At 40.2% G+C, this 26,552-nt stretch overlaps 1 protein-coding gene across 4 annotated transcripts in view; it reads left to right on the top strand.

Moving 5' to 3' along the window:
* Positions 1 to 26,552, top strand: part of LOC126210577 (zinc finger matrin-type protein CG9776-like) — a 268,553-nt gene that overhangs the window by 160,730 nt on the left and 81,271 nt on the right. For all 4 annotated transcript variants that reach the window (XM_049939841.1, XM_049939842.1, XM_049939843.1 and 1 more), the window contains 2 exons: positions 10,868 to 11,062; positions 23,871 to 24,227. In XM_049939841.1, coding sequence (XP_049795798.1) covers positions 10,868 to 11,062; positions 23,871 to 24,227 — 552 coding nt within the window. The remainder of the gene's footprint in view (positions 1 to 10,867; positions 11,063 to 23,870; positions 24,228 to 26,552) is intronic.

Below are 26,552 nucleotides of genomic sequence, written 5' to 3'. Positions count from 1 at the left end.
CTCCCCTCCTCCTCCCCTGCAGTTCCCATGACCTCCCATCAGGGAGCCACTGCCCCTTCCCAGCCGAAGAAGTGCCCCCCTTCTTCGGCATCTGCCGGTGACTGGGCTCCCTCCCAGGACCCCTCTCACTGGCGTCTCTCAGGCCAGAAGACTGTTACCACCACTCAGCCACGAGGTGCACCATCTGTGGTCCCCAAGGTCGCCCGCTCTCTTTCGGTTCCGGATCTTGCAGGAGCCTGTACTCCCCCTGTGCCCTGCCCTCCTCCACCTAAGAAAGAGAAGAAGAAGAAGAAGAAGAAGAAACATAATCCCAAGGCAAGACACCCCCGGTGCCCCAAAGGTGCCATCTCCCCCCTCGCAACCTGAGTTCGACATCTTATTTATGTATGTCACCCCATCCTTGTCGGTGAAAACTACTGAACGAGTCACCAGACCTCCTTCTTGGGTCCTTCATGCCTACCTTGGAATCGTGCCACAAGATCATCCAGTGGAATTGCAACGGATACTATCATCACCTACTGCAAATGCAACATTTTGTCTCTTCTTATTCTGCCTTCTGTCTCTCTCTTCAAGAAACACATTTCCATGGTGACCACTCTCCAACTTTTTGTGGTTATCGGGCGTTCTGTTGGAACTGCACTCACCCCAGGGTTGCATCTGGTGGGGTCTGCACTTTGCTTTGCTCCGATGTCATCAGTGATTGGATCCATTTGTGTACCACCTTTGAAGCGATAGCGGTTTGAGTGCAAACAACTCCGGCAATTGCCATTTGCAATGTCTGTCTCCCGCCAGGGAGGCCACTTGCTTACATTGCACTGTTTACCTTAATCCAGCAACTCCCACCCCTGTTTCTTGTCCTTGGGGACTTAAGTGTCCATCATCCACTATGGGGAAGTGTCACTTCAAAGGGTAGGGGTATCCTAATTGACTACCCTATCACGGACCTTTATTTGTGTCTCCTCAATGATGGTTCACCTACCCTCTTCAGTGTCGCTCATGGCACCTACTCTGGTATCAATCTCATGATCTCCTCCCCTGCCCTCGTGGCTTCCCTACATTGGTCATTACATGATGACCTTTGTAACAGTGACTACTTTCCGGTGATTCTATCGTTCCCCTGCTGCTGCCAGGCAGACAAGGCCCCACATTTGGCATTCTACATGGTCAGTTGGCCTTTATATACGTCTGCTGTCCACTTTAAGGCACCCCCCCCCCCCCCCCCAAATTCATTTCATTTAGTCGTGCACGGCATCTCTGCCACTTTCTTCATGCTGTTGGCACTGCTGTTCCCCTATCCACAGGGCCCCTTGTCATTGGCGAGTACCGTGTTCGACCAAGGATGTCGCAGTCGCTGTCCAGGACTGCCAATGGACATTGCAACGATTTAAGCGACACCCTTCATAGACCAACCTCCTCACTCTTAAGTGTCGCTGTGCTAAGACTTTTTACCTTATTAAACAGAGTAAAAAGGAATGTTGGGAGCACTATGTTTCTTCCCTGGGAATATGTGCCTCTTCATTGCAGGTTTGGTCAAAGCTCTATAGCCTTCTGGGCCCCCAGCAATAGTCAACTGTCCAAGGTCTGAACCTCCAAGGTGCTCTGTGCACTGATCCATTGGTCCTCGCAGAACATGTTGCAATACAGTTTGCGATGGCATTGTCGTCCTCTTCCTACCCTACCACCTTTCTCCAGCAGAAACAGAGAGTTGAACAGACCCCCTCTGTTTCATCCAGCACCACGTTGAGCCCTATAATGCACCCTTCGCTGAATGGGAATTGGTGCAACCTCATAGCTCTTCACGAGAGGGAGCCCCTGGGCTGGACTCCATCCACAACCAGATGATCCAACACTTGGATGTTCCCCAGAGGCAACAGCTCCTCAGGGTCTTCAACTACATAGGCTCATGCGTGCTTTTCCACCACAGTGGTGAGACAGTATAGTACCCCCGTCCTTAACCCCAGGAAAAACCCAACGTCTCTCGACAGCTACTGCCCAATTAGCCTTACAAATGTTCTTTGTAAACTGCTCGAGAGTATGGTCAACTTCAGCTTATGTTGGGTACTCGAACCTAGGGGCCTCTTGTCCCCATATCAGTGTGGCTTCCAGGCCCAACTGACTATTTACCCCGACTGGAATCAGCCATCCGACAGGCTTTTAATCACCAACAGCATCTCGTTGCTTCTTCTTTGTCCTGCATAAGGCATATGACATGGCTTGGCACCATCACATTTTAGTTGCCCTCCATGACGGGCATCCATGATCCTATGCAGATTTTTATTCACGAGTTTTTATCTCACCGTATCTTCCGGGTTCGAATTGGCACTTCACTCAGCGTCCCTAAGATGCAGGAGAACAGTATCCCACAGGGTTCTGTGCTGTGTCACACTCTTCCTCATTGCCACCAATGGGCTTGCGACCTCTGTTGGGCCTCTGGTTACCCCGGTGTTGTACATCGACGATTTATGCATCTCGTGCAGCTCACACGCGGTAGCGTCTGCTGAATGCCAGCTGCAAGGTGCCATCTGACGGGCCTCTGTGTGGGCCACCATCCATGGCTTCCAGTTTTCTCCCTCCAAAATGCAGGTTATTCATTCTTGTCATCGACCCACCATACACCACGATCCAGAACTTCAATTAGGCAATCAGCTGTTCGATGTTGTGGCACAGCCCCATTTATTGGGCTCTGTTTATGATAACAAGCTGACATGGCTGCCCCACATTCGCCACCTAAAGACTACATGTATGCGGAAGATCAGTGCTCTCCCCTTCCTGGCCCACACATCTTGGGGTGCAGACCGTTCCACTCTTTTACATCTTTACCATGCTCTGCTCTCATCCAGACCAGATTATGGTGGTCGAATTTAGAGCTCAGCAGCTCCTTCCACTTTTAAACTCCTTGACACAGTCATCATTGTGGGGTGGGTCTGGCTATTGGTGCCTTTCGTACTAGTCCTGCTGATAGTCTCCTCATAGAAGCAGGGATTCCCCCTCTACACATACAACAGAGCCAGCTCCTTGTTTCTTACACAATCACCACTCACCAATTTCCTGACCATCCTGTGTACCCTGTGCTCTTCGCCAATGAGGGATGCCTCCCTCCTGACAACTGCCCACGGGTGGGATTGCCGATTGGTATTCGTCTTGCTTCCCTCTGTCAGGATCTCCATCTCCACTCCCTGGACTGCACCCTGTGTCTTTCCTCCCATACCCCCCCCCCCCCCCCTCCTTGGATGGTGCTTAGACCACAGATTAGGACTGATCTATTCCAGGTTTGTAAGATCTCTGTCGCTCCTATAGTTTTCCGACATCGTGTATGTGCCATCCTTACAGAGTTCGAGGGTGCCACCATCTTTTACACTGATGGGTGTAAGATAATCTATAAGGTGGGATACACTTTCACATCTCCTACTGGCTTCGAGCACTATTTATTGCCGGGATCTTGTAGTGAATTCCCAGTAGAGCTTCTAGCCATTAATAGGGCCCTCCTTTTTGTTTCCCAGGCCTCCCTCCACAGTGTTTGAATTTGTTCAGACTCCATGAGCAGCCTGCTTGTTATCAACCGATGCTACCATCATCACCCTTTAGTCTCTGCTATCCATGACCTCTCTGTGCCCTGCCTGTTCAGGTGTCTTTCCCTGGGTCCCAAGTCATATGGGCATCCAATGGAATGAATTGGTTGACCGTTTGGCTAGAGAAATTGAATCTTACCCCCCCGCCCCCCTCAGCCCCCCCAATTTCCTTTCGTGTTTCCAGCTGTGGCTATGTGGATCTACGTCAAATCTCTCTGTCATCTGAAGCGCTACTGCTCATATTAATAAACTCGGCACAATTGAGGAGTCTAGTGCAGTTTGGAGCTCTTCCTTTCGCTCCTCTCGGAAGGAGTCCACTGTTTTACGCTGTTTACACATTGGTCATACGCGGCTCACCCATTGTTCCCTTCTATGTAACGACCCATCCCACAATGTGGTTGTGGAGCCAGACTAATGAAATCTCACATATTGGTGGAGTGATACCTTCTTTCGGCCCTTAATGTTAAGTATAGTCTTCCCGATTCCTTAAATTTAATATTAGCAGATGATCCACAGATGGTTGAACTGGTCCTTGGTTTCCTCTGTGAAAGTGGTTTTTATTTCCAGATATAAGGTTCTCCTTTAGTCTTGGAGCAGGGGCAGATTGGTTGTGGTTGGGAGTTCTTTTACCGTCTTCTCGATCTGTGACCCCATGGCTGCCCTCATTTTTTACAGTTTGTAGATTTGGTTTCACCTTTTATGCCTTTACTGCGTGTGTTCAATGTTCATTATTTTATAATTTGACTCCCCTGACTGGATCCGTCGACTTTTAGCAGACCCTCTTTCTTCTGTAACTCACTTCAGGATCACTGGACTGATGACCTCGCCGTTTGGTCCTGTAACCCCCCCTCAATCAATCAGTCAGTCTCTTTACTGATTGAAGGCTGTGGCCAAAAGCTATATGTGAGTGTCTTTTAATCGTATCTGTCTTCAACTTGACATGCCTTCTTTATGGTAAGTAGCAATCTACATTGTTGATATTCCTACCTGGAGTTTCCATTGTTATATTTTTCCAGAACGCTTTTGTTGATAGTGCCTAACTGCTTTATGGTGGTGCAGAATGAATGTACGGATTTGAGTTGCATAGTAGAAGTGGAGAGGTGTGGTCAGTCACCCCGGAGAGCTGGCAGTTTGATCATCCAGTTTCAGTAACAATGATGCAGTGGACAGCATCATGTTATCATCATTCAGTGACTTTTCCGTTCACCGTTCAATGTTGAGTGTAGTGTTTCAATATGTGATCGCAGCACAATATGTCGTCAGGTTAACTCTCTTGGTACAACAGGATCGTAAACCATTGTACATGACTAAAGTGACTGTATGGTGTGGAATTTCCGTGTTGCAGTGCTACAGAGATTTTTGTGGTCACAACTTGAGCCTTTGGGTAACAAGATGGCTGAAATGTGTGCTAAATAGAGCAACAGCCCACATGGCTAATGCATCCATGACAGTTGTTCGAGAAATGCTTCCTCAACACTTGAGTGCATGTTTTGACTTCGACAATCTCTACTGGCATGTACACTTATCAGATCTTGCTGTTTACAACTTCTTATTATAGCCCGATTTGAAATGCATATTTTACCGTTGCAAACCTTGTTCACTCGACAATCTGAAGGTTGCAGTATGTGTAGAAATTGCAGCTGTTTCGCAGGACACTTTAACAAAAGTTATGCGGAGTTCAAAGAAAGACTTTTAAACAATGGAAAATCCAGTATAGAATAATATTGTTAAGGAAAGACATGTAATGTGTTTGCACAAAGAAGGATACAAGCTTTCCATGTTATCTTTAAAAATAATTGCAATTCTTGAATTGGATAACTTACATGTCGCATTGGTACAAATACATTTTATGTGTGATCAAAATAAACCTAATCATAGCAGTTTGAAATTCATCATTCTCTGTAACCTCCTTACTTCAGCCGTCATCAACTATTTTACTGCCAAAATAAAAAAAACTCATCTACTAGTATTAGTATCTCATTTTGTAATCTAATCCCCTCTGCACATGCTGTTCTGTTACACGCCATTACCCTTGTTTTACATTTGTTGCTATTCATCTTCTCTACAGAAATTTGTAGCAAAAAACTGTTGCAAGTCTAATGAAGAGGTTGTATAGGTATTTTACAGACCTTCCGAAACTGTACTTTCTGTATGGAGTTTAACCAGTGGAAAAACATTGACCAAAGTTCATTTATTTAAAATGAGACAAAAAAAAAATCACAGTATCTCACTTTTGGTGACAGTCTGCACAGTATCTCACTGTCGGGTAAATGCATTGGAATGGGCAACAATAAATGAGAGTATTATGAACTGTGACAATCTTATGCAAATCTCAAAAAGACTATAACGCATCCAGTACAGAAAGTTAATGGGGTTTTACTTTTGAATGCATTACGGGAACAGCAGTGATCAATGTCTTATAAATAATTACTATTAAAAACAGTCTTGATCATGATTTATTTAACAAGGTGACCGGTTTCGACCACTACTGTGGTCATCTTCAGACCTGCAAGTTGTATACAAAGCTCTAATTAGAGGGCTACATACATTAAAGAAAATACATAAAGTTATAAAGCGTTGAATTGCCATTGAGTAGGAACCTCTTTCTGTTGGAGAATCACTACTGGAGAAACCAGTGCACATCTTACTATATATAATGGAGGCTCCAGTGCTGCAGGCTGCAGTGAGAGTTATAAACGTGCAGTGAGAGTTATATGTGGTGTGAACTCAAGAACATCCTGCAGAAGCCTGTTTAGGGAACTAGGGATACTAACTACTGCTTCCCAATATATTTATTCCTTAATGAAATTTGTCATTAAAAATATATCACTTTTTCAAACCAACAGCTCAATTCATGGAATCAATACTAGAAATAAGAATAATCTTCACAAGGATTTAAAGTCACTTAGTCTTGTACAAAAAGGTGTGCATTATTCAGGAACACACATTTTCAATAACTTGCCAGCAGCCATAAAAAGCTTAACAACCAATGAAATTCAGTTTAAGAGAAGCCTAAAGGATTTATTGGTGGCCAACTCCTTCTACTCCATTGATGAATTTCTTAGTAAAACAAACTGATTTGTATATAAGTACGACATAACTTCTGCACCATTTCAGTGCAGTAACGTGTTCATTGTAGATAAGTATTACAGTAGTTGTATTACTAAAAACAAAGATGATGTGACTTACCGAACGAAAGCGCTGGCAGGTGGATAGACACACAAACACAAACACACGCACAAAATTCAAGCTTTCGCAACAAACTGTTGCCTCATCAGGAAAGAGGGGAGGGAGAGGGAAAGACGAAAGGATGTGGGTTTTAAGGGAGAGGATAAGGAGTCATTCCAATCCCGGGAGCGGAAAGACTTACCTTAGGGGGGAAAAAAGGACAGGTATACACTCGCGCGCGCGCGCGCGCCCACACACACACACACACACACACACACACACACACACACACACACACACACAGCCACAAGCACACATATTTAATGTCTGCTTGTGTCTGTATATGTGTGGATGGATATGTGTGTGTGTGCGCGAGTGTATACCTGTCCTTTTTTCCCCCTAAGGTAAGTCTTTCCGCTCCCGGGATTGGAATGACTCCTTACCCTCTCCCTTAAAACCCACATCCTTTCGTCTTTCCCTCTCCTTCCCCTCTTTCCTGATGAGGCAACAGTTTGTTGCGAAAGCTTGAATTTTGTGTGTGTGTTTGTGTTTGTGTGTCTATCGACCTGCCAGCGCTTTCGTTCGGTAAGTCACATCATCTTTGTTTTTAGATATATTTTTCCCACGTGGAATGTTTCCCTCTATTATATTGATATCAGTAGTTGTATTACCTTATAAATAAATAAAAAACTTTTCTATTTTAAATTCAGTGCATTAGTATTTGTAAAATGACTCTTAGTGTTCATTAAAAAATGACGATCATTCCACTTGGGACCTGTGGAATGGTACATTAGCTTATTTGTTTTAGTTGTAAATATTTGCCATGTATTGTTGTTTTTCTGACATGTTCCACATCCTGGAGGACCTCCTCACTACGAATCAATTGAAATGAAAGTAAATCTAACCTAATCTAATCTAATCCACCCACTTCTGACTGCATGATGTCATTACTAACCAATGAGTTATAAGTCGAATTACAATTTAAAATTTCTTAGTTAAAAGAGCATTGTCAAGAATTAGAAATAAATACACACTAAACTTAGCTTATTAAACAGCTATTGTCAATTAAGAAGCGTTAAAAATATTTAAATATGTAGGGAAATGAACTTCGGTTTGGCCGTACATGGGTTGCCCTCTCAAGGCCTGTCAGTGAACCATTTGGAACCACTGGTTGCTATGGTGAAGTTGGACGCCGTTGCAAAGATGAAGCAGCAGGCTTTTTTCACAGAAGTTGCTGTAAAGTCGATAGTCGAACTAGTGGTTGCCATGGTGAGGACAAACGCCAGTGCAAAGATGTGGCAGCAGGCTCTTTCCAACGAAGTTGTTGTGAAGTGGAATGGCAGAGACTGTCGCGTCAGACGATGTATTATTGAGCAGCAACATGTCTTTATTGAAAAGATTTTTAAAGAGTAAGCTACAATAATCTGTAGCTGACATGTATACTACATGCTGTACAAATACGATACGAAGTAGTTGTCCTTATATATGAAATATAATCTATGAAGTTGATATGTAGATTACATGTGCCAGCTTCAGTTCAAAGACAAACATTTCTTTGAGCTTTTCGATGATCTGCTTTAGAATGTTTACTCTTCTGTCCTTTGTTTTAAAAGTTTTTTTTCTTTCTTTTTTTTTAATTATTAAGACTTTTAGCAAATATTTTATCTTTACATTGTAATTGTATTTTACCAAACATTATTTTATGATTGACTATCTGTTTTAGAATTTTTGCTTATATGCTTTTAGACTGCATATTGCTAATTCACATAGTTTTATTTTTGACACTGGCTCATAATTTTATAATTTTAAATTCTTTCATTTTTATTTGCTTATATGACTGGCATATAACTTGAGGAATAGCAATGCTTTAAAAAAAAAAAAATAAAATAAAAAAAAAATTGGCACATGTAATCTACATATCAACTTCATAGATTATACAGGGTGATTCAAAAAGAATACCACAACTTTAAAAATGTGTATTTAATGAAAGAAACATAATATAACCTTCTGTTATACATCATTACAAAGAGTATTTAAAAAGGTTTTTTTCACTCAAAAACAAGTTCAGAGATGTTCAATATGGCCCCCTCCAGACACACGAGCAATATCAACCCGATACTCCAACTCGTTCCACACTCTCTGTAGCATATCAGGCATAACAGTTTGGATAGCTGCTGTTATTTCTCGTTTCAAATCATCAATGGTGGCTGGGAGAAGTGGCCGAAACACCATATCCTTAACATACCCCCATAAGAAAAAATCGCAGGGGGTAAGATCAGGGCTTCTTGGAGGCCAGTGATGAAGTGCTCTGTCACGGGCTGCCTGGCGGCCGATCCATCGCCTCGGGTAGTTGACGTTCAGGTAGTTACGGACAGATAAGTGCCAATGTGGTGGCGCTCCATCCTGCTGAAATATGAATTGTTGTGCATGTTGTTCGAGCCTTAGGCGAGTCACGTTCGTACTGAGTTGTTTCCCGCGGATTCTCAGTGCCCCATATACAGACATTGTGATGGTTGACTTTCCCGTTAGTGTGGAAAGTTGCTTCATCACTAAACACAATCTTTGAAACAAAAGATTCATCTGTTTCCATTTGAGCAAGGATAAAATCACAGAAATCGATTCTTTTAATCTTATCAGTTGCAGACAGTTCTTGAACCAATTTCAAACGATAAGGTTTCATAACTAACCTTTTTTGTAGGACTCTCCATACAGTTGATTGTGGAATTTGCAGCTCTCTGCTAGCTCTGCGAGTCGATTTTCCTGGGCTGCGAACAAATGCTTGCTGGATGCGTGCTACATTTTCATCACTCGTTCTCGGCCGTCCAGAACTTTTCCCTTTGCACAAACACCCATTCTCTGTAAACTGTTTATACCAACGTTTAATACACCACCTATCAGGAGGTTTAACACCATACTTCGTTCGAAAGTTTAACACCATACTTCGTTCGAAATGCACGCTGAACAACTGTCGTCAATTCACTTCTGCCGTACTCAATAACACAAAAAGCTTTCTGTTGAGCGGTCGCCACCGTAGCATCAACTGACGCTGACGCCTAGTCAACAGCGCCTCAAGTGAACAAATGTACAACTAAATGAAACTTTATAGCTCCCTTAATTCGCCGACAGATAGTGCTTAGCTCTGCCTTTGGTTGTTGCAGAGTTTTAAATTCCTAAAGTTGTGGTATTCTTTTTGAATCACCCTGTATTTCATATATACGGACAACTACTTCGTATTGTATTTGTGCAGCATGTAGTATACATGTCAGCTACAGATTATTGTAGCTTACTCTTTAAAAATCTTTTCAATAAAGACATGTTGCTGCTCAATAATACATCGTCTGACGCGACAGTCTCTGCCATTCCACTTCGCAACAACTTCGTTGGAAAGAAGCCTGCTGCCACATCTTTGCACTGGCGTTTGTCCTCACCATGGCAACCACTAGTTCGACTATCGACTTTACAACAACTTCATTGAAAAAAGCCTGCTGCTTCATCTTTGCAACGGCGTCCAACTTCACCATAGCAACCAGTGGTTCCAAATGGTTCACTGACAGGCCTTGAGAGGGCAACCCATGTACTGCCAAACCGATGTTCATTTTCCTACATATTAAAATATTTTTAACACTTCTTAATTGACAATAGCTGTTTAATAAGCTAAGATTAGTGTGTATTTATTTCTAATTCTTGACAGTGTTCTTTTAACTAAGAAATTTTAAATTGTAATTTGACTTATAACTCATTGGTTAGTAATGACATCATGCAGTCAGAAGTGGGTGGAGCCTCCATTATATATAGTAAGACGTGCACTGGTTTCTCCAGTAGTGATTCTCCAACAGAAAGAGGTTCCTACTCAATGGTAATTCAACGCTTTATAACTTTATGTATTTTCTTTAATGTATGTTGCCCTCTAATTAGAGCTTTGTATACAACTTGTAGGTCTGAAGATGACCAGAGTAGTGGTCGAAACCGGTCACCTTGTTAATAAATCGTGATCAAGACTGTTTTTAATAGTAATTAATGGGGTTTTATTTGCCAATATGACAGAAAGCACTGGATATGAATCCTGTGCCCATTTACTAACCAGAGGGGTGTAATGTTGGAGATCCTTGTAAAGTTGTATTCTATTTCAGGCTTTTGTTGAGCAAAATCCACACTGGGAAATGGATTGGTTGTCTGACCGAGAGAAGGCGTATGAAGAGAAGCAGCGCAAGGGTTCTGCAAAAGATGACCAAAATGAAAGCAAGACATCCATCAGAGATCATTCCACCAAGAAGCAGCTGCGTGAGAGGAACTCCAGAAGGAAACGACAAATGGCCACTGGGAAGGTAATGAGATTTAATTCTGTTGTTGTACCAATATTTCCAGAGTTAAAAAAAATTAGATAGGAGAGAGGGTCGAAAGAGAGATTCTAAAGCAGAAACATTGGCAGACTAATGAGTGTGTGTGTGTGTGGGGGGGGGGGGGGGGGAGGGGTCATGCCCCTGGCATTATTTAGTTCTTGGGGCGTACAAATCTCGAGGGCCTTGATGTTTGGAGGCCCCTCAGAACCAGACCTTTTTTCATCCCTCGATGTTTTGGTGGTCCCTCAGAACCAAGCCTTTTTTTCATCAAATCCCAAACAAGACCAAAATATCTTCATTAAATAAGATGCAGTTTGGAGTTTGAGACAAAACATAAATGTACTAGTGAACCTGCCAATGCTTTGCAATTGCTAAATATATATGGTAATTGGAAGTCCTAATATCCTTTTCTCTTTCTGTCCACTTCCTCCTCCTCTCCCCTCCCCTCCCCCCTGCCCCCTGCCCCCTCCCCTCCCCTCTTTGTTCATTTTGTTCACCTCTCTCTGTCCATCTCTTCCTTACCTATATCGATGTACATTTCTTCCACCTCCCCCTCTACCTTCTCTGTCCACCTCCTCTTTCAACCTCTTGTTGACCTTGAGCCACGTGTATTATTATTCTTATTCCAAACAAAATAAATGGGTAAACTGGTTGAGGTCATTGATATACAGGGGTTGACAGACCTCCCCAGGGGCTTGATCTGTGAGAAAGTAGCTTCACTGACAGTATTTTGCATAGATTTAATGTGCAAATCTGGTTGCATTAAAACATTTTGGACGATTCATATTTTGTAGTATTCATAAGCCATAAATACAAATTTCCTGTCTTCCGTTAAAATCAGCTGCAAGAAAACAACAAAATGGCAACCATAGTTGTGTATACAATTTTTGTTTAAAAAGTATATTCTAATTATTTAATATAACAGCCAGTCAATGGTTTCAACGACCTGCTACTTAGCTAAGATTGACTGCGAAAAAGAAAATTAAACCATACGTTTTCACAGCACAGAAAAGCATTTTCCTTCTCGCAATCAGTCTTAACAGAAAACCTCTACATTGTTGTTTAAAAAACTATATAGCCTATGTCTGTATGAATGTTTATTAGAGTATCGTGTAAAAATTTAAGGTAAATCACTCATGAATTTTTGACGAGGGTGGTTTGACAAGTCTGGTAAATTTACACGAAAGAACAGAACATTTTTGTTGCATGTTCATGTTTGGTGAGCTTGATCATTCCAAGGATTGTATAAAGAATTTCAACAATGTACAGCACACAGTTAATTGTTGAGAGTTCTCTGAATTTGTCAGTGTGCTGACTATGATTGAAAATGGAGAAAACGGTTTCGTGCTCTTGTTAAACATTTTCATTTGAAGGCTTGGACTGTTACACAAACCAAAACAGAATTGGATGGAGTTCATGCAGACTCTGCACCATCAATACAGACCATTCATTTTTGGAGGAAGGAATTTAAACATGGTCAGACAACTGCCGAAGACAAAGTGCCATCCAGCCATCCCATTGAGGTCACTACAAAGTAAACCATTGACAAAATCCATGATATGGTAATGCAAGACCACCGAATAAAAATTCATGAGATTGCTGTGACTGTAGGCATCTCAACTGCGCAGAGAATTGGCTGTGGAGGAGGAGTGTTCCTGGTGGTTGCCGCAATTGCTCTCAGTCGACCAAAAGAGCATACAACACAACATTTTGACACTGTCTGGCAATGTTTAGTTCCAATCTGCAAGAGTTTTTGTGCCAATTTGTGACTGTTGATGAAACCTAGCTTCATCATTACACACAGGAGTCAAAAGGCAGTCAAAACAATGGACAAAGGCTTGTGAAAGTGCACCGAAGGAGGCTAAGACCATTTTGTCAGCTGGTAAGCAGAGATTACCTATTATGCTTCATTGCGAATCATTTGAAACTTTCTTCGCTGAAAAAAGACCCAAGTTTGGCATGAAAAAAAAGTGCTCTTTCACCAGCGTAATGCGGTGTCCCACACATCAGCAATAACAGTGGTGAAAGTGCATGAATTGGGCTTTGTATTGGTCTCTCATCCACAACAGTCAGTAGACTTAGCCTCAAGTGGATTCCCTGAATGAAACATCCGTTTGCTGGGAAGAAATTTTCATCAAATGAGGAAGTGATTGTTGCAGTCAAGTAGTATTTTGCAGAGTTTGACAGAACCTGTTTTTCCAATGGTATGATAAAGCTGGAGGAACAATGGACCAAGTGTATATACTGTCCGTCTAAATGGTTAGTAGAGTATCCCACAAGTGTACTATAAGTACAGTTAAAAAATATGCGCACAAGTGAGTGAAGCACTTGCCAGTGATTTATTATTTTTTAACTAAAGTATTACATTCTAAAAATTACTTTCTCAAAGATACAAAATTATTATATAAATTATTGTGAATATGAAATCCAACTAGATGACCTACAGTATACTCACGTAGATTTAAGCAAAAGTTTTTATCAGCTGTAAACATAAGGTCATCACTATACTCATGTAGACATATATACACCAGAACTAAGGATAGAAAATGTTTTATAAAGTGCTCCCCCCCCCCCCCCTGGTCAGGAAAAAAGTCGCATAAATCTTATCTAGTTGCATTCAACACCTTAACCTCCTATGTGCCTATTCTTGTCACAAAACTATCAAAATCTTACCTATTGTTTTTTCTTTGTAATTTTACACTGTTTTGGAAGTATATTGCTTTAGCAACTCATTCCTAAGTTTATCTCGAAAACCTAATGGGATGTTGTAGGCAGAAGCGAATAAAAGGTATTATCCCGAGATAACTCGGGCTCATCAAAAATCTCTGCAAATACTCGTTACAACATATTTTATTACAGAGCTGAAGATGTTTGATTTAAATATGCAAATCAGGTGGTAGATAAGATTTTTGTATGATAGATTCTGAAGTACGGTGTGATGCACAAGTGGACCTGGCACTGGGGGCAGTAAATTATGTTTCTCTATAGACATGCTTCCCTCTTGCATCCTGCTTCTTGGAGCAAACTATGCACAGATGTATCTGGTTGCTCTTCTTCTCTGTTGGCTTCTGGTAAATGTCTTCCCTATCAACCATAGAGGTTAGGGTATTCGTCCTGGTCTTCCTGGCTTAAGAAAATGATGCTCCCTTTATACTTCTCAGCAATTTTTTCCGATGAGGTGGACATAAATTCCAGTGAGTCCTTTTTCCTTCCAGATTTGTCATACAAAATAAAAAGAATTCGACACAGAAACCTCCAGCAAATGAACAAAGATTTTCTCGAAATACTCCTTGCCTCGCTTTCTGGGTATTGTTTCACTTGCAATGTCCCCCTATAATATTATTTTCTTGTGGAGAGGTTTGTAGCACCTCTTTTCGGGTCATTTTTACTGTTCCATAACTGTCAGTGGACTTCAAAATTAGGAAATCTGCTAATTATTGGGCTCTGTCATTAGACAGTGATCTTGCTTCAGGACTGGTTTTACAAGTGCCTGAACAACTTGTGAGAACATTGGAAAATCCATAAAGTCTGCATCCAGCTTTGTACTTTGTCCCGTTCCCCATGTAAATAATCAGAGACCAAACATGTCTGCTAGATGATCCAGACAGCATGTAGCATCTTATTCCAAATCTTGCCGTTTTCATCAGGATCTACTGTACCCAGCCCAGTTTGCCCCTGTCCAAAGAAGAGTTTCATACACCATAATGGCCCATTCAGGAACATTAGAAAATTTGAATTTATTTTCAATGTACTGGTGAACTGGACAAATTTTGTTCATCTTAGGATTTCGGCAATTTGCAGCATCATACACTTCATTATCAGAAAAATGAAGATATGTTTTGATTACATTATTGAAAAATGGAGTTGATATGCTTGCCCACTATATGCAGTACCTCTGCAATTCAGGTTTCTGAACAATCCTTTGCAATATGGTTAGAGCAAGGAAAATTTGCAATTCTTCACATGATGGTGGCAAAACATTACATTCGGTGTTTGCAATGCAATAGCTAATATATTTAGCTGTTTCCACGTGCATCATTTCTTTCAAATCCCTATCAAAAAATGTCAAATCTTTCAAGTTCATCATTGGCAAAAGGAATCGTACAGCCCTCATTAGCAGTAAACAGAAATCTTAGTGGAGCACAAGCAGTATTTTGATCGACAACATCCCACACTCTCATCTGAGACCAGTCAATGTTGGTGTCTTCCTCACATTCTTCCTCACTGGAATAACCAGTTCCTTTTAGAAGACAGCAAGCAAATGTAACACTGCAACAACTGCACCAAAATGCTATGAAGCAATGTGGTACTGTTGCAACTTCACGATCCTAAGCCAGTAGTAATACTATGTAGTGAAACACGAAACTGCAAAAAATGCTAACTGGCGACAGTAGAATGAACTACAATGATTATGATTTGGATGCTGGTGCAAGGAAGCAGCAGTGAAGGAAACTACAACATTTATAATCGGGATGTTTGCGCAGGGATGCATAGTATTTGGAAGCCTGGATTATCTTGGGATAATATTTTTCAGCAACCCAGTTTAACCTGAGTTATATCAGGATAACCAATTAGGAGGTTAAGGGGTGCACCACATTTCCTCTATGGAGTCTTCGGTGCAAAAAATACATAATAAATCGAACAACAGAGAAATTAAGTGGTGATTTCTTTCATAAAAGGAACAACAAACTTATTAAAGAAGTGAAGGCAGTCAGGTTTAATCCTATTGGTGTAAAAATACAAGAGATAATAGCCACTGCAGAACTTCCATTTCAAACTCTTGGGGAATACCCATTAGAACAGGGAAAATCCAAACAGTCTGTTCACCCAGGTGCTGTAAAATACCTCGAGATTTATGTTAGCTTCATTAACTTTCATTCTTCATAAAGTTCGATTAGAGGTACATGTTAAGTGATTTTTAAACAGTGATTATACTGCCATGTATGTAGTATGTATCTACATTGCTAATTAGGTTGTCATCATCTTGAGATTTTCCAGTACATACTGTCGGGATCAGGAATGTATTAACACTTAAACTTCAATAATCCTTTGCAAACATTACATTCTTTCTTTAGACTCTTTTACAGCAAATAACACTTTGTTGTAACAATATTTTTATCCACTGAAAATATTGGCTTTGTTTTCCGCCACACTATAAATGCTATTCAAAACATTTGTTTGAAAATGACCATGCTTTATGATCTGCTGGTATTTAACTACTCTCTTGTACCAGTCTACAGCAGGCTACACAGAGAAGTTTTGTGTGTGTGTGTGTGTGTGTGTGTGTGTGTGTGTGTGTGTGTGTGTGTGAGAGAGAGAGAGAGAGAGAGAGGGGGGGGGGGGGGGATTCACGCATTTGGCTCTCTGAAAAGAAAGGTAATAAAAGCGATGACTGAAGAGCCTACATCACTGACTGGATCATTACCCAAATTTCTGTCCGTTTGTACAAAGAATAAAGATGATGAAGCAAAGAGTAGTCAAATGGTTGAATTTGGCTCCAGCATACAGATAATTATCGATTTTGTGACCACAGATGCAGGTGAAAAGCCTGGTTTTAATGAAGACTTTGTTGTAACACAGTGAGGGAAGGGGGAGACAGCAATGATGAGAAAATTACTGAGATTCGACATATTTCCCATACATCTAACTTTGATTCCTAGTCATTCAGTGATACTGCACATTGCCCAGTATATATTCCAGAGCATATCAGAGTGCTTATTATTGAGAAGGGTAGTGAAGTATATCAAAACAAGGAGGGACCTTTCGAATCTATTGTGGCTTTACATTTAAACATCACTAAATATGTAAGGAAATGGATGCTACACTCACCATCAATAAATAAACTATAATGTTTCTGCTGTCCATTAGTTGCATCTGAGGGTGATACCATCAACAAGAAGTTTATTTCTGGCTTCTGTCCACCTTGAAAATAGAATCCAAGGATATCAAAAGCATGAATCATCACCTGAACATATATCAGAGTCAGAAAATGGGAAACATTGTGTAGGCATGGAACATAACACAACTGACAAAGATAATTGGAAGATTGTGAATGGAGTGACCAAGAAATGATGAAACTTTTACGTAATATTTTAGATATTACACCATTTTTAACCCAGTAAAACCTTGTTTTCTGTGGTCATTGTGAATACATTTCATAGGAAAACAGAGGAAATGTCATAGAATTGGTGTAGTTTATGGTGAAATATAATCCGAGCATTGTTTAAAACTTGAATAGTCCACAGGTGGGTCAAGATGATTATCTTTTTATTTGTCAGAGGGGATACATAATGATTTTATTTTTTGTGAACGCGTTAAGGAAAAAATTATTGCAGGTATAAAAAAAGGCTAAATATTACAGAATAATTTTTGAAAGCACTCCTGATGAAAGCAGAACTGCCCAAGTGAGTTAAATAATGAGATACATCCCTGTAGAGGACAACATTGCAGAATTTCGAGAATGTTTCATAGGTTTTTGTCTTTTTATGTCAGGAAAGGCAGATGATGTGTGAGAAGATATTCAACAGCAGCAGGAACAAGCTGGACTGGATATTGTATTGTGCAGGTTATGACAATGCCACGTCAGTGTCAGATGGACGTGGAGGAGTACAATGAGAAATTTGAGAAGTCAGTGCAGAATCTCTGTTCAGTCCCTGTGCTAATCATTCCTGAAATCTTTGTGGAGTTCATGCATTCTCATGTGCTTCCTCTACCATCACCTTTTATGACTGTAGATAAGTTATATTTATTCTTCTCATCTGCTACATGTAGATGAGAATTACTTGCAGAGGAAAGTGGGGGGGGAGGGGGAGGGGGGGGGGGAAGATGTTTGAAACGATTGTCTTGATACTCGCTGGAGTGCTCGTTGCAATTCACGTAAAGTCATAAAAGAAAACATGGAAACAATTACTGGCACGTTGGGATATGTGGAAGATGCATTGAAGGCAAACCTTAATACTAGATCTGCAATGTCATTACTCCTTCCAGCCATACCTGATTTTACCTTTTTGACCGACATCAACTTTTGACACACAATACTGGAGGAAATAAATTTAGTCCAGTTACATTTACAGTTTCAAAAAATGACTTTGGATAAAGAACTCATCAAATTAAAAACCTTGAATGAGTCTTTAGCAATAGAACAAACTACAATTGCAGACAGTGCTGTTACTTTTGGCACTAAAAAGGCAATGACATGGACATTAACACTGAGTGGTGAGGAAGGAAGTCAAACAATGTTGTATACACTAACTCATGGTATGGATTATCGATTCAAGAAGAAGTTCGTTGGTCAGTGTTTGTCCTAATGCATTGACCAATTCATACAAGAATTTTCACAATACAAGGGCATGAAGAAAATCACCTAAATTTTTATAATAGTTGAAACAAAATGTACGCATGAACTTCCAGTGGTGCTCTGTCTGCAGCAATGGAGAACCTGGTAGAAATTTACAATTAAGTAGATATGGGACAGTTACTGTAAGAAATAAAAGCGTATCATACATGTCTATGCGCAGCCAGAACAAGATTGGATGTTGCTGCTATATAGATAGCCCAAGAAATCCTTCATTTTACAATTAAATGGGAGTTCTTTGAATCATTACCCTGTACCTTACTTATTATCGAATACATCTTGATCACTTGTGTTTCAGTCTTATCATGCAAGAGAAGTTTTATAAACTGAATGGAATATAACAAATTAACAATAATAAAAATCCAGATAAGTGTGAGTAGAAATCTCGCACCAAGGGTTCGGTACAAACCAAATTGTGTATATAAGTAGTTCATCCATCCCAGGAATCAAGACTTTTGATGATTATTGCCTGCCGTCAATATTGATACTGGTGAGATACCAAAATATGTGACATAAATGGCTATATCATTTGATTGCATTGATGTAGAAGCTTAAATTGTTTACGCCAGCAAGAGATCATACAGCTTAGTATATGACATAAGTTTCAACTTCATATATCAACACATTCTTGAGAAAAAGGTGCCTGAACATATGAATGGATGGACAGACATACACACAAACAGATGGATAGCAAACAACCAAAAAGAGATTCTTTTTTCCACGTGATTATTACAAATTAACAATTTTTGGATGTTTTCCTTTACTTGTACTGTGGAGCTGTGCTTTGTGCAAAATTTCACAATTGTGTGTCAATGGGGAAGTATCCTTTAGACTGGCTTTGTTGAGTGAGTTTGCAAATATCAAAATATCTTATGTAAATGGTCATATCTTTCAACTGGGTCAATCCAAATGAAGTGGTCCAATAAAAATTAAAGTTGGTTGCTTGACCATTTTTAAATATTTTAATTTTTTTTATATGTGATTACCCTATAATTTAGAAGTTCAAAACAATTTTAAAAAAATACCTTTCACCTTTACTGTATGGTGGCCATTTTCGTTTGTAAGTGCGCGACGATGTTTCAGTTTAGAGACATTTTATGGACATCAAGTGGATCACAGCACTTTCTTCAAAAAATGTGGTTGTACTTCTGAATATATTTCTTCTCATGATACTCACACACTGATGTTACAAAAGAACTTACTTGAAGTTTAAATAAAGTTTGTCTAACTTAATCAAACTCTTTGACATTTTTCAAGTTTTTTGAAACAACAAAAACTGTTTTGTGACACATTTCACTTGCTATTTGTCCAACAGAGCACTGTTATTGCGTTCCAGTTAATCTCTCAAAATTAATTACAAATGACACACAGAAAAAAGTACATAACACATTCTACACTCTAGATGAAGTATGTACATCCACTCTAACAGAGGTTTCAGAACAGACTGACTACAACAATGCCACACCCAACAATAATGTTCTTCTTTATTGACAATAAACCTAAACATAAATGGGTGAAATCTCCTTTTGTTTAATATTGCATTATTAAAAATAACTAAACTAAATGCCATGAACCATGGACCTTGCCGTTGGTGGGAAGGCTTGCGTGCCTCAGCGATACAGATGGCCGTACCGTAGGTGCAACCACAACAGAGGGGTATCTGTTGAGAGGCCAGACAAACATGTGGTTCCTGAAGAGGGGCAGCAGCCTTTTCAGTAGTTGCAGTGGCAACAGTCTGGATGATTGACTGATCTGGCCTTGTAACATTAACCAAAACGGCCTTGCTGTGCTGGTACTGCGAACGGCTGAAAGCAAGGGGAAACTACATCCGTAATTTATCCCGAGGACATGCGGCTTTACTGTCTATGATGATGGCGTCCTCTTGGGTAAAATATTCCGGAGGTAAAATAGTCCCCCATTCGGATCTCCGGGCGGGGACTACTCAAGAGGACGTCGTTATCAGGAGAATGAAAACTGGCATTCTACGGATCGGAGCGTGGAATGTCAGATCCCTTAATCGGGCAGGTAGGTTAGAAAATTTAAAAAGGGAAATGAATAGGTTAAAGTTAGATATAGTGGGAATTAGTGAAGTTCGGTGGCAGGTGGAACAAGACTTTTGGTCAGGTGATTACAGGGTTATAAATACAAAATCAAATAGGGGTAATGCAGGAGTAGGTTTAGTAACGAATAAAAAAATAGGAGTGCGGGTTAGCTACTACAAACAGCATAGTGAACGCATTATTGTGGCCAAGATAGACTCAAAGCCCATGCCTACTACAGTAGCACAAGTTTATATGTCAACTAGCTCTGCAGATGATGAAGAAATTGATGAAATGTATGACAAGATAAAAGAAATTATTCAGGTAGTGAAGGGAGACGAAAATTTAATAGTCATGGGTGACTGGAATTCGTCAGTAGGAAAAGGGAGAGAAGGAAACATAGTAGGTGAATATGGATTGGGGGAAAGAAATGAAAGAGGAAGCCGCCTTGTAGAATTTTGCACAGAGCATAACTTAATCATAGCTAACACTTGGTTCAAGAATCATAAAAGATGGTTGTATACCTGGAAGAATCCTGGAGATACAAAAAGGTATCAGATAGATTATATAATGGTAAGACAGAGATTTAGGAACCAGGTTTTAAATTGTAAGACATTTCCAGGGGCAGATGTGAATTCTGACCACAATGTATTGGTTATGAACTGCAGATTGAAACTGAAGAAACTGCAAAAAGGTGGGAATTTAAGGAGATGGGACCTGGATAAACTGAAAGAACAAGAGGTTGTAGAGAGTTTCAGGGAGAGCATAAGGGAACAATTGACAGGAATGGGGGAAAGAAATACAGTATAAGAAGAATGGGTAGCTTTGAGGGCTGAAGTATGAAGGCAGCAGAGGATCAAGTAGGTAAAAAGATGATGGTCGAAGTAGAGAGGATATAAAATGTAGACTGGCAATGGCAAGGAAATCGTTTCTGAAGAAGAGAAATTTGTTAACATCGAGTATAGATTTAAGTGTCAGGAAGTCGTTTCTGAAAGTATTTGTATGGAGTGTAGCCATGTATGGAAGTGAAACATGGACGATAACCAGTTTGGACAAGAAGAGAATAGAAGCTTTTGAAATGTGGTGCTACAGAAGAATGCTGAAGATAAGGTGGGTAGATCACGTAACTAATGAGGAGTTATTGAATAGGATTGGGGAGAAGAGAAGTTTGTGGCACAACTTGACTAGAAGAAGGGATCGGTTGGTAGGACATGTTCTGAGGCATCAAGGGATCACAAATTTAGCATTGGAGGGCAGCGTGGAGGGTAAAAATCGTAGAGGGAGACCAAGAGATGAATACACTAAGCAGATTCAGAAGGATGTAGGCTGCAGTAGGTACTGGGAGATGAAGAAGCTTGCACAGGATAGAGTAGCATGGAGAGCTGCATCAAACCAGTGTCAGGACTGAAGACAACAACAACAACAACAAATGAATATTGGGTGATAGTGTTAACTAAATATATGCGGCAATTAAATTTTATTACAATGAAACAATGAACCATTTAAATAGGCAACAGCCATAAGATCAGTTGTGGAGTATATGGATTATTTCTTCATTTTCAAAAATTCATATCTTCGTTCACAGTCAGATATCAATGTTGAAATTTTTACAGTACATTGCTATCATATAGGTGTACAAACTATGCTAAAATCATATTTTTATATTCAGTCCCACCTGAGATAACTAACCCCAAACTTAACAAAAGTTGAATATTTTCAAATTTCAAAAATTCTAAAAAATTAAAGATACATTCGTAAGTGTTCTTGCTCTACATGAGGCTGGTAGTGTATATCTAACTATAGGAAAAAAGTAGACACTCAAAAATCGCTCCTTGTTTGTTATTTTTGGGCCAAAAAAGTGGATTTTTGAAGTGTTGGGTACCAAACTTTGGTCATTTTGACTGGTTACTTTTGAATTTATGGTATTTTGTGTAATAAACAATGTTGTAGAGGACACTTTTGTAAAAACAATCATGTCAATTGCAATGATGTAACGTAACCCAGTGTACAGAGAATCAAATTTTCGCTAATGTCTCCAGACTAAAAAATCGTTGCGCACCGCCAAATAAAAATGGCCACCATCCAGTAAAGGTGCAAGATAAATTATTTTAAAAAAACTCTTTTGAACTTCTCAAATATAGGGACATCACATATAAATAAATTAAAATATTTAAAAATGGTCAAGCAACCATCACTGGACCACTTCATATGGATTGACCCACCACATTGACGTAGAAGCTTAGTGTTTTTACACTGCGAAGGGATCTCAGACCTTAGTATGGGACATAAATCTCAACTTGATGTGTGTCCGCAGCTCGTGGTCTCGCAGTCGCGTTCTTCCTTCAGAGAACGGGGTCCGAGGTTTGATTCCCAGCAGGGATGGGTATTTTCACCTGTCATGAGATGACTGGGTGTTTGTGTTGTCCTCATCATTTCATCATCATTCATGCAAGTGGCGAGATTGGACTGAGCAAAGGTTGGGAATTTGTACGGGTGCTGATAACCGCACAGTTGAGCGCCGCACAATGCAATCATCATCACCATCATCATCAACTTTATGTGTCTACCTGTTTCTAAAGGAAACAGTTCTTAACACTGGGACTGACAAACAGATGGACGAACTACAAAGTGATCTATAAGGGTTCCATTTTCACTCATCGAGGTTTGGAACCCTAATTATCTTTGCTCTGTGATGAATCACGAGTGACTAACCAATCTGTCCATTTCACCAGTAGAAAAAGTTTCAAATAAAATAGATTTCAATGACATTATTGAAAATTTCAGTAAAATAAAACATATAATATAATAATATCAATGAAAGCTGTTATCTCATACTAAGGTCATAAAACTAAATGGTGTAACTGTAGAAGCTTTGTTTCCAGACAAATAAAAGGTGATTTTTTAATTGTTTTTATTATTTCTTTGTACTCTACCTGATGGTTGCTGTGCTAAATGCAGATTTATATTTTAAGTATCTCTCCTATATCTGTATGTATGTGTATAATAACAACTAGAGTGCAGAGTATATATGTTATAAAACTGGATTTTTTTATCACCCATTACATCCACAGTATTAATTTTTTACAAAATGTACACTACAAATACATCAATTTCAAAGCAAACCCTCGAACCTCATTTAGTTTTGCCGTGCGAGGCCACTGGGGGGCTCGGTCCACCACTGATCAGAGATGAAGCATTTCAGAACCTGTGTCCAAAAAAAAAATTTTTTCCCCTTGTAAATTTGAAGTACATGTCCTGGGAACTGCCTATGTACCATTTTGTCCTATCCCGTATACTGTTTTATGGAAATCAGTTCTCAAGTTCCATACGGTGGGATATTTCAGACATTTTCTATGCAGTATGGAGCAAATAACTGATTATCGAACTTCCTCATTTGCAGGACAGCAAGCTGGGCTCCTCGGGCAGCAGCTCGTCCAGCAGTTCCTCCAGCAGCAGTTCGAGCTCGAGCAGCTCCGACGAGGAAGGGAACGATAAGGACAAGGTGCGCAGCATCCGCGTCACCATGCGGAACAAAGCCAAGGCCAAAGCCCTGGCAGCTGCGGCCGCGATGACTGCCACTTCCCAACAGCAGTCGGCATCGAAGGCTTCGCTGCCCCAGAGCAGGTGGGACAGCCCGGAAACTGCCAAGCAGTCCTCGACGCCTGTGGTGTTGGGACGCAGTGGATTTCAAAAGGTGGCAGGCCAGGCGGGTGCAGTGCACGTGAAGGCTGAGAGTCCAAGTGACAAGATATTAGAGGTACAGCCCAAATTTAAAATGTGTCAGTACTTGGAGGAATGTAGATGTATTAAAGACCAAACTACACACTATTAGTGTTCCTCAATAATATTTATTTTCTATTTCATCGTGAAGCAGCTTTCAGCTATGTAGGACAGTGTCAGACAACTTAGACTGAACAGTCCACAAAACATCAGCAAGAGCTTCTAGCTATACAAAGTCTGTTCTTTCTGCAGATGCGTAACAATTTGAAGCTTGTGGATGTACATGAAAATTGCAAATTACAATGCTTCAGTTTGATATGGGTATAAAACAAGAAATGTTATATAATGACTAGAGTCAGGATTTTTATGTAATACCAACAAGGAAAATACTTACGTGTTTATGTAATGAAAATTGGCCATGTATGAGTAGGACTTGCACACTGAGAGTTCCGTACAAACTTAATTATGTATACAGGCAGTTCATCCGTCCCCGGAATCGAGAATCTCAACCATTTTTGCCTGTTATTGACACCGATACTGGCAGGATATCAGTCCTAGGGATTCAAAGATTGATGAGAATGAAACTTCCTGCCAGATTAAAACTGTGTGCCGGACCGAGACTCGAACTCGGGACCTTTGCCTTTCGCGGGCAAGTACTCTACCAACTGAGCTACCCGAGCACGACTCACGCCCCGTCCTCACAGCTTTACTTCCGCCAGTACCTGATGTGTAGTGCACACCTGACCTGTTTAGGGGAACTCCACAGTTCTTTATAGAGCAAGGGCTTGAGAAAAACTTTCTTACTGCATGAAATTGTTGTATTTACTTTTCAGAAGCTGCTGCGCACTTCATCAGTAGTGTGTTGCAGTTGGTGGGCCAGACTTATGAAGTGGACTACATGCAGCTAGATTATTTGTAGGCCCCATCGGCACGTATGCTGTAGCAGCTGAATACCCAGCAAGTATTTTCTTCTTCTTGAATTCCCTCAGGCCACAGCACTTTGAGACTGTCACTCACAAAATAAGCTACTGTTGAATGTTTTTGTTGTTCCAACACTTGGCAGGAAGTCAATAATGGTTTCAAGGGTTCTCCTCCATCAAGTTTGTAGACAGATGGATTGCTAATGAAATGTCCACTGAAGTCCATTATTTCCTCAATGGCAATCCATATGTGGTGGTAACTTACAGAGTGCCGCACACTTTTCAGATCCTGTGATGACAGGATGTGTTGCTTGCAGCACTTCTGCAGAAATGCCCAGTATTTGGGCACTTGAAATTGGTACCGTGGACTGCGTGCAGGAACGGCAGTGGAATGTATACCACAGAAAAATTCATTAAGCATTCTACACGTGTCAATAACATTTGCTTCTTAGATGATTATACTGCTTTGTTCTTTGTGCGCACATGACTATGTATATTTTGCAGAATATGAGCACCCAATCTATTTGTTACGTGCTCGTCATAGAACAATCTCGCTGTCAGCAGTGAAAGCGTCATCCACCGTAACTCGGGATCTTAATCGAAATGATAGCTTTATTTCAACAGGAGGCATCGGGAACAGAGACAGTTGTGAATGATTAAAAGTACTGTGTGGAAAACTTTTCTTGGCACACACATTTTCCGTAACTTAAACTGCAAAACTTGGTAGTATTTGGAAAACTTTGGGCACCTAGTATTTTGTTTGCCCCACAGCCAACTTGGCGGTGCATAAAGCACTTTATTACACACAGTAAGGTCTATTAAAATGGTGTTATCGTATCTGCCTTGCTTTTGAGAACTCAAATTCCAACTCTTGGATTATAGAGGATGTTCTGCTTAATATTGTAACTCACAACACAGTTAATCCTGTTTTATTGCACTAGACTGTCATTTTTTGAGATATAATTGACATCCATTTTTAACTTTAATGATAGCTCAGACTCGGATATTTTTCCTAAGGGTTTGGCCTGCTGAGGATGCAAGCAATAATATATATAATTTTATATAGCTCAAAGTCAAAATATTTAATTATGGTTAAGCATTTAATGATAAAATGAGATATATCAATGCTTTCAACATAATTCGTGAAAATTTGCACTTTTTACTTGCATAGGCTCAAAGGATAAAAATATGTACAGCAAAACCCCACTTTTACACTTTTTGGGGGACTTAAAAAAATGGTGTAAAATCTGGGAAAAGTGAAATGTGGGAAATAAAGCTTTAAACTGAAAAAGTGACTTATAGTATATCCTCTTGCATTTTCAGGCTTATGTACGTAGATAACAGGCATCGAAAGACATGTCAGGGGCTTGTTTATTATCTAATAAGGGTTTATTATCTAATAAAAACCGCTAATATAACTGGAACTGATAACTGTCCGGGAA

The sequence above is a fragment of the Schistocerca nitens genome, chromosome 10 (genome assembly GCF_023898315.1).
Source record: "Schistocerca nitens isolate TAMUIC-IGC-003100 chromosome 10, iqSchNite1.1, whole genome shotgun sequence".
Taxonomy (NCBI): domain Eukaryota; kingdom Metazoa; phylum Arthropoda; class Insecta; order Orthoptera; family Acrididae; genus Schistocerca; species Schistocerca nitens.
Note: the sequence above shows the minus strand (reverse complement) of the source record. Positions and strands in the feature narration are given on the sequence as shown.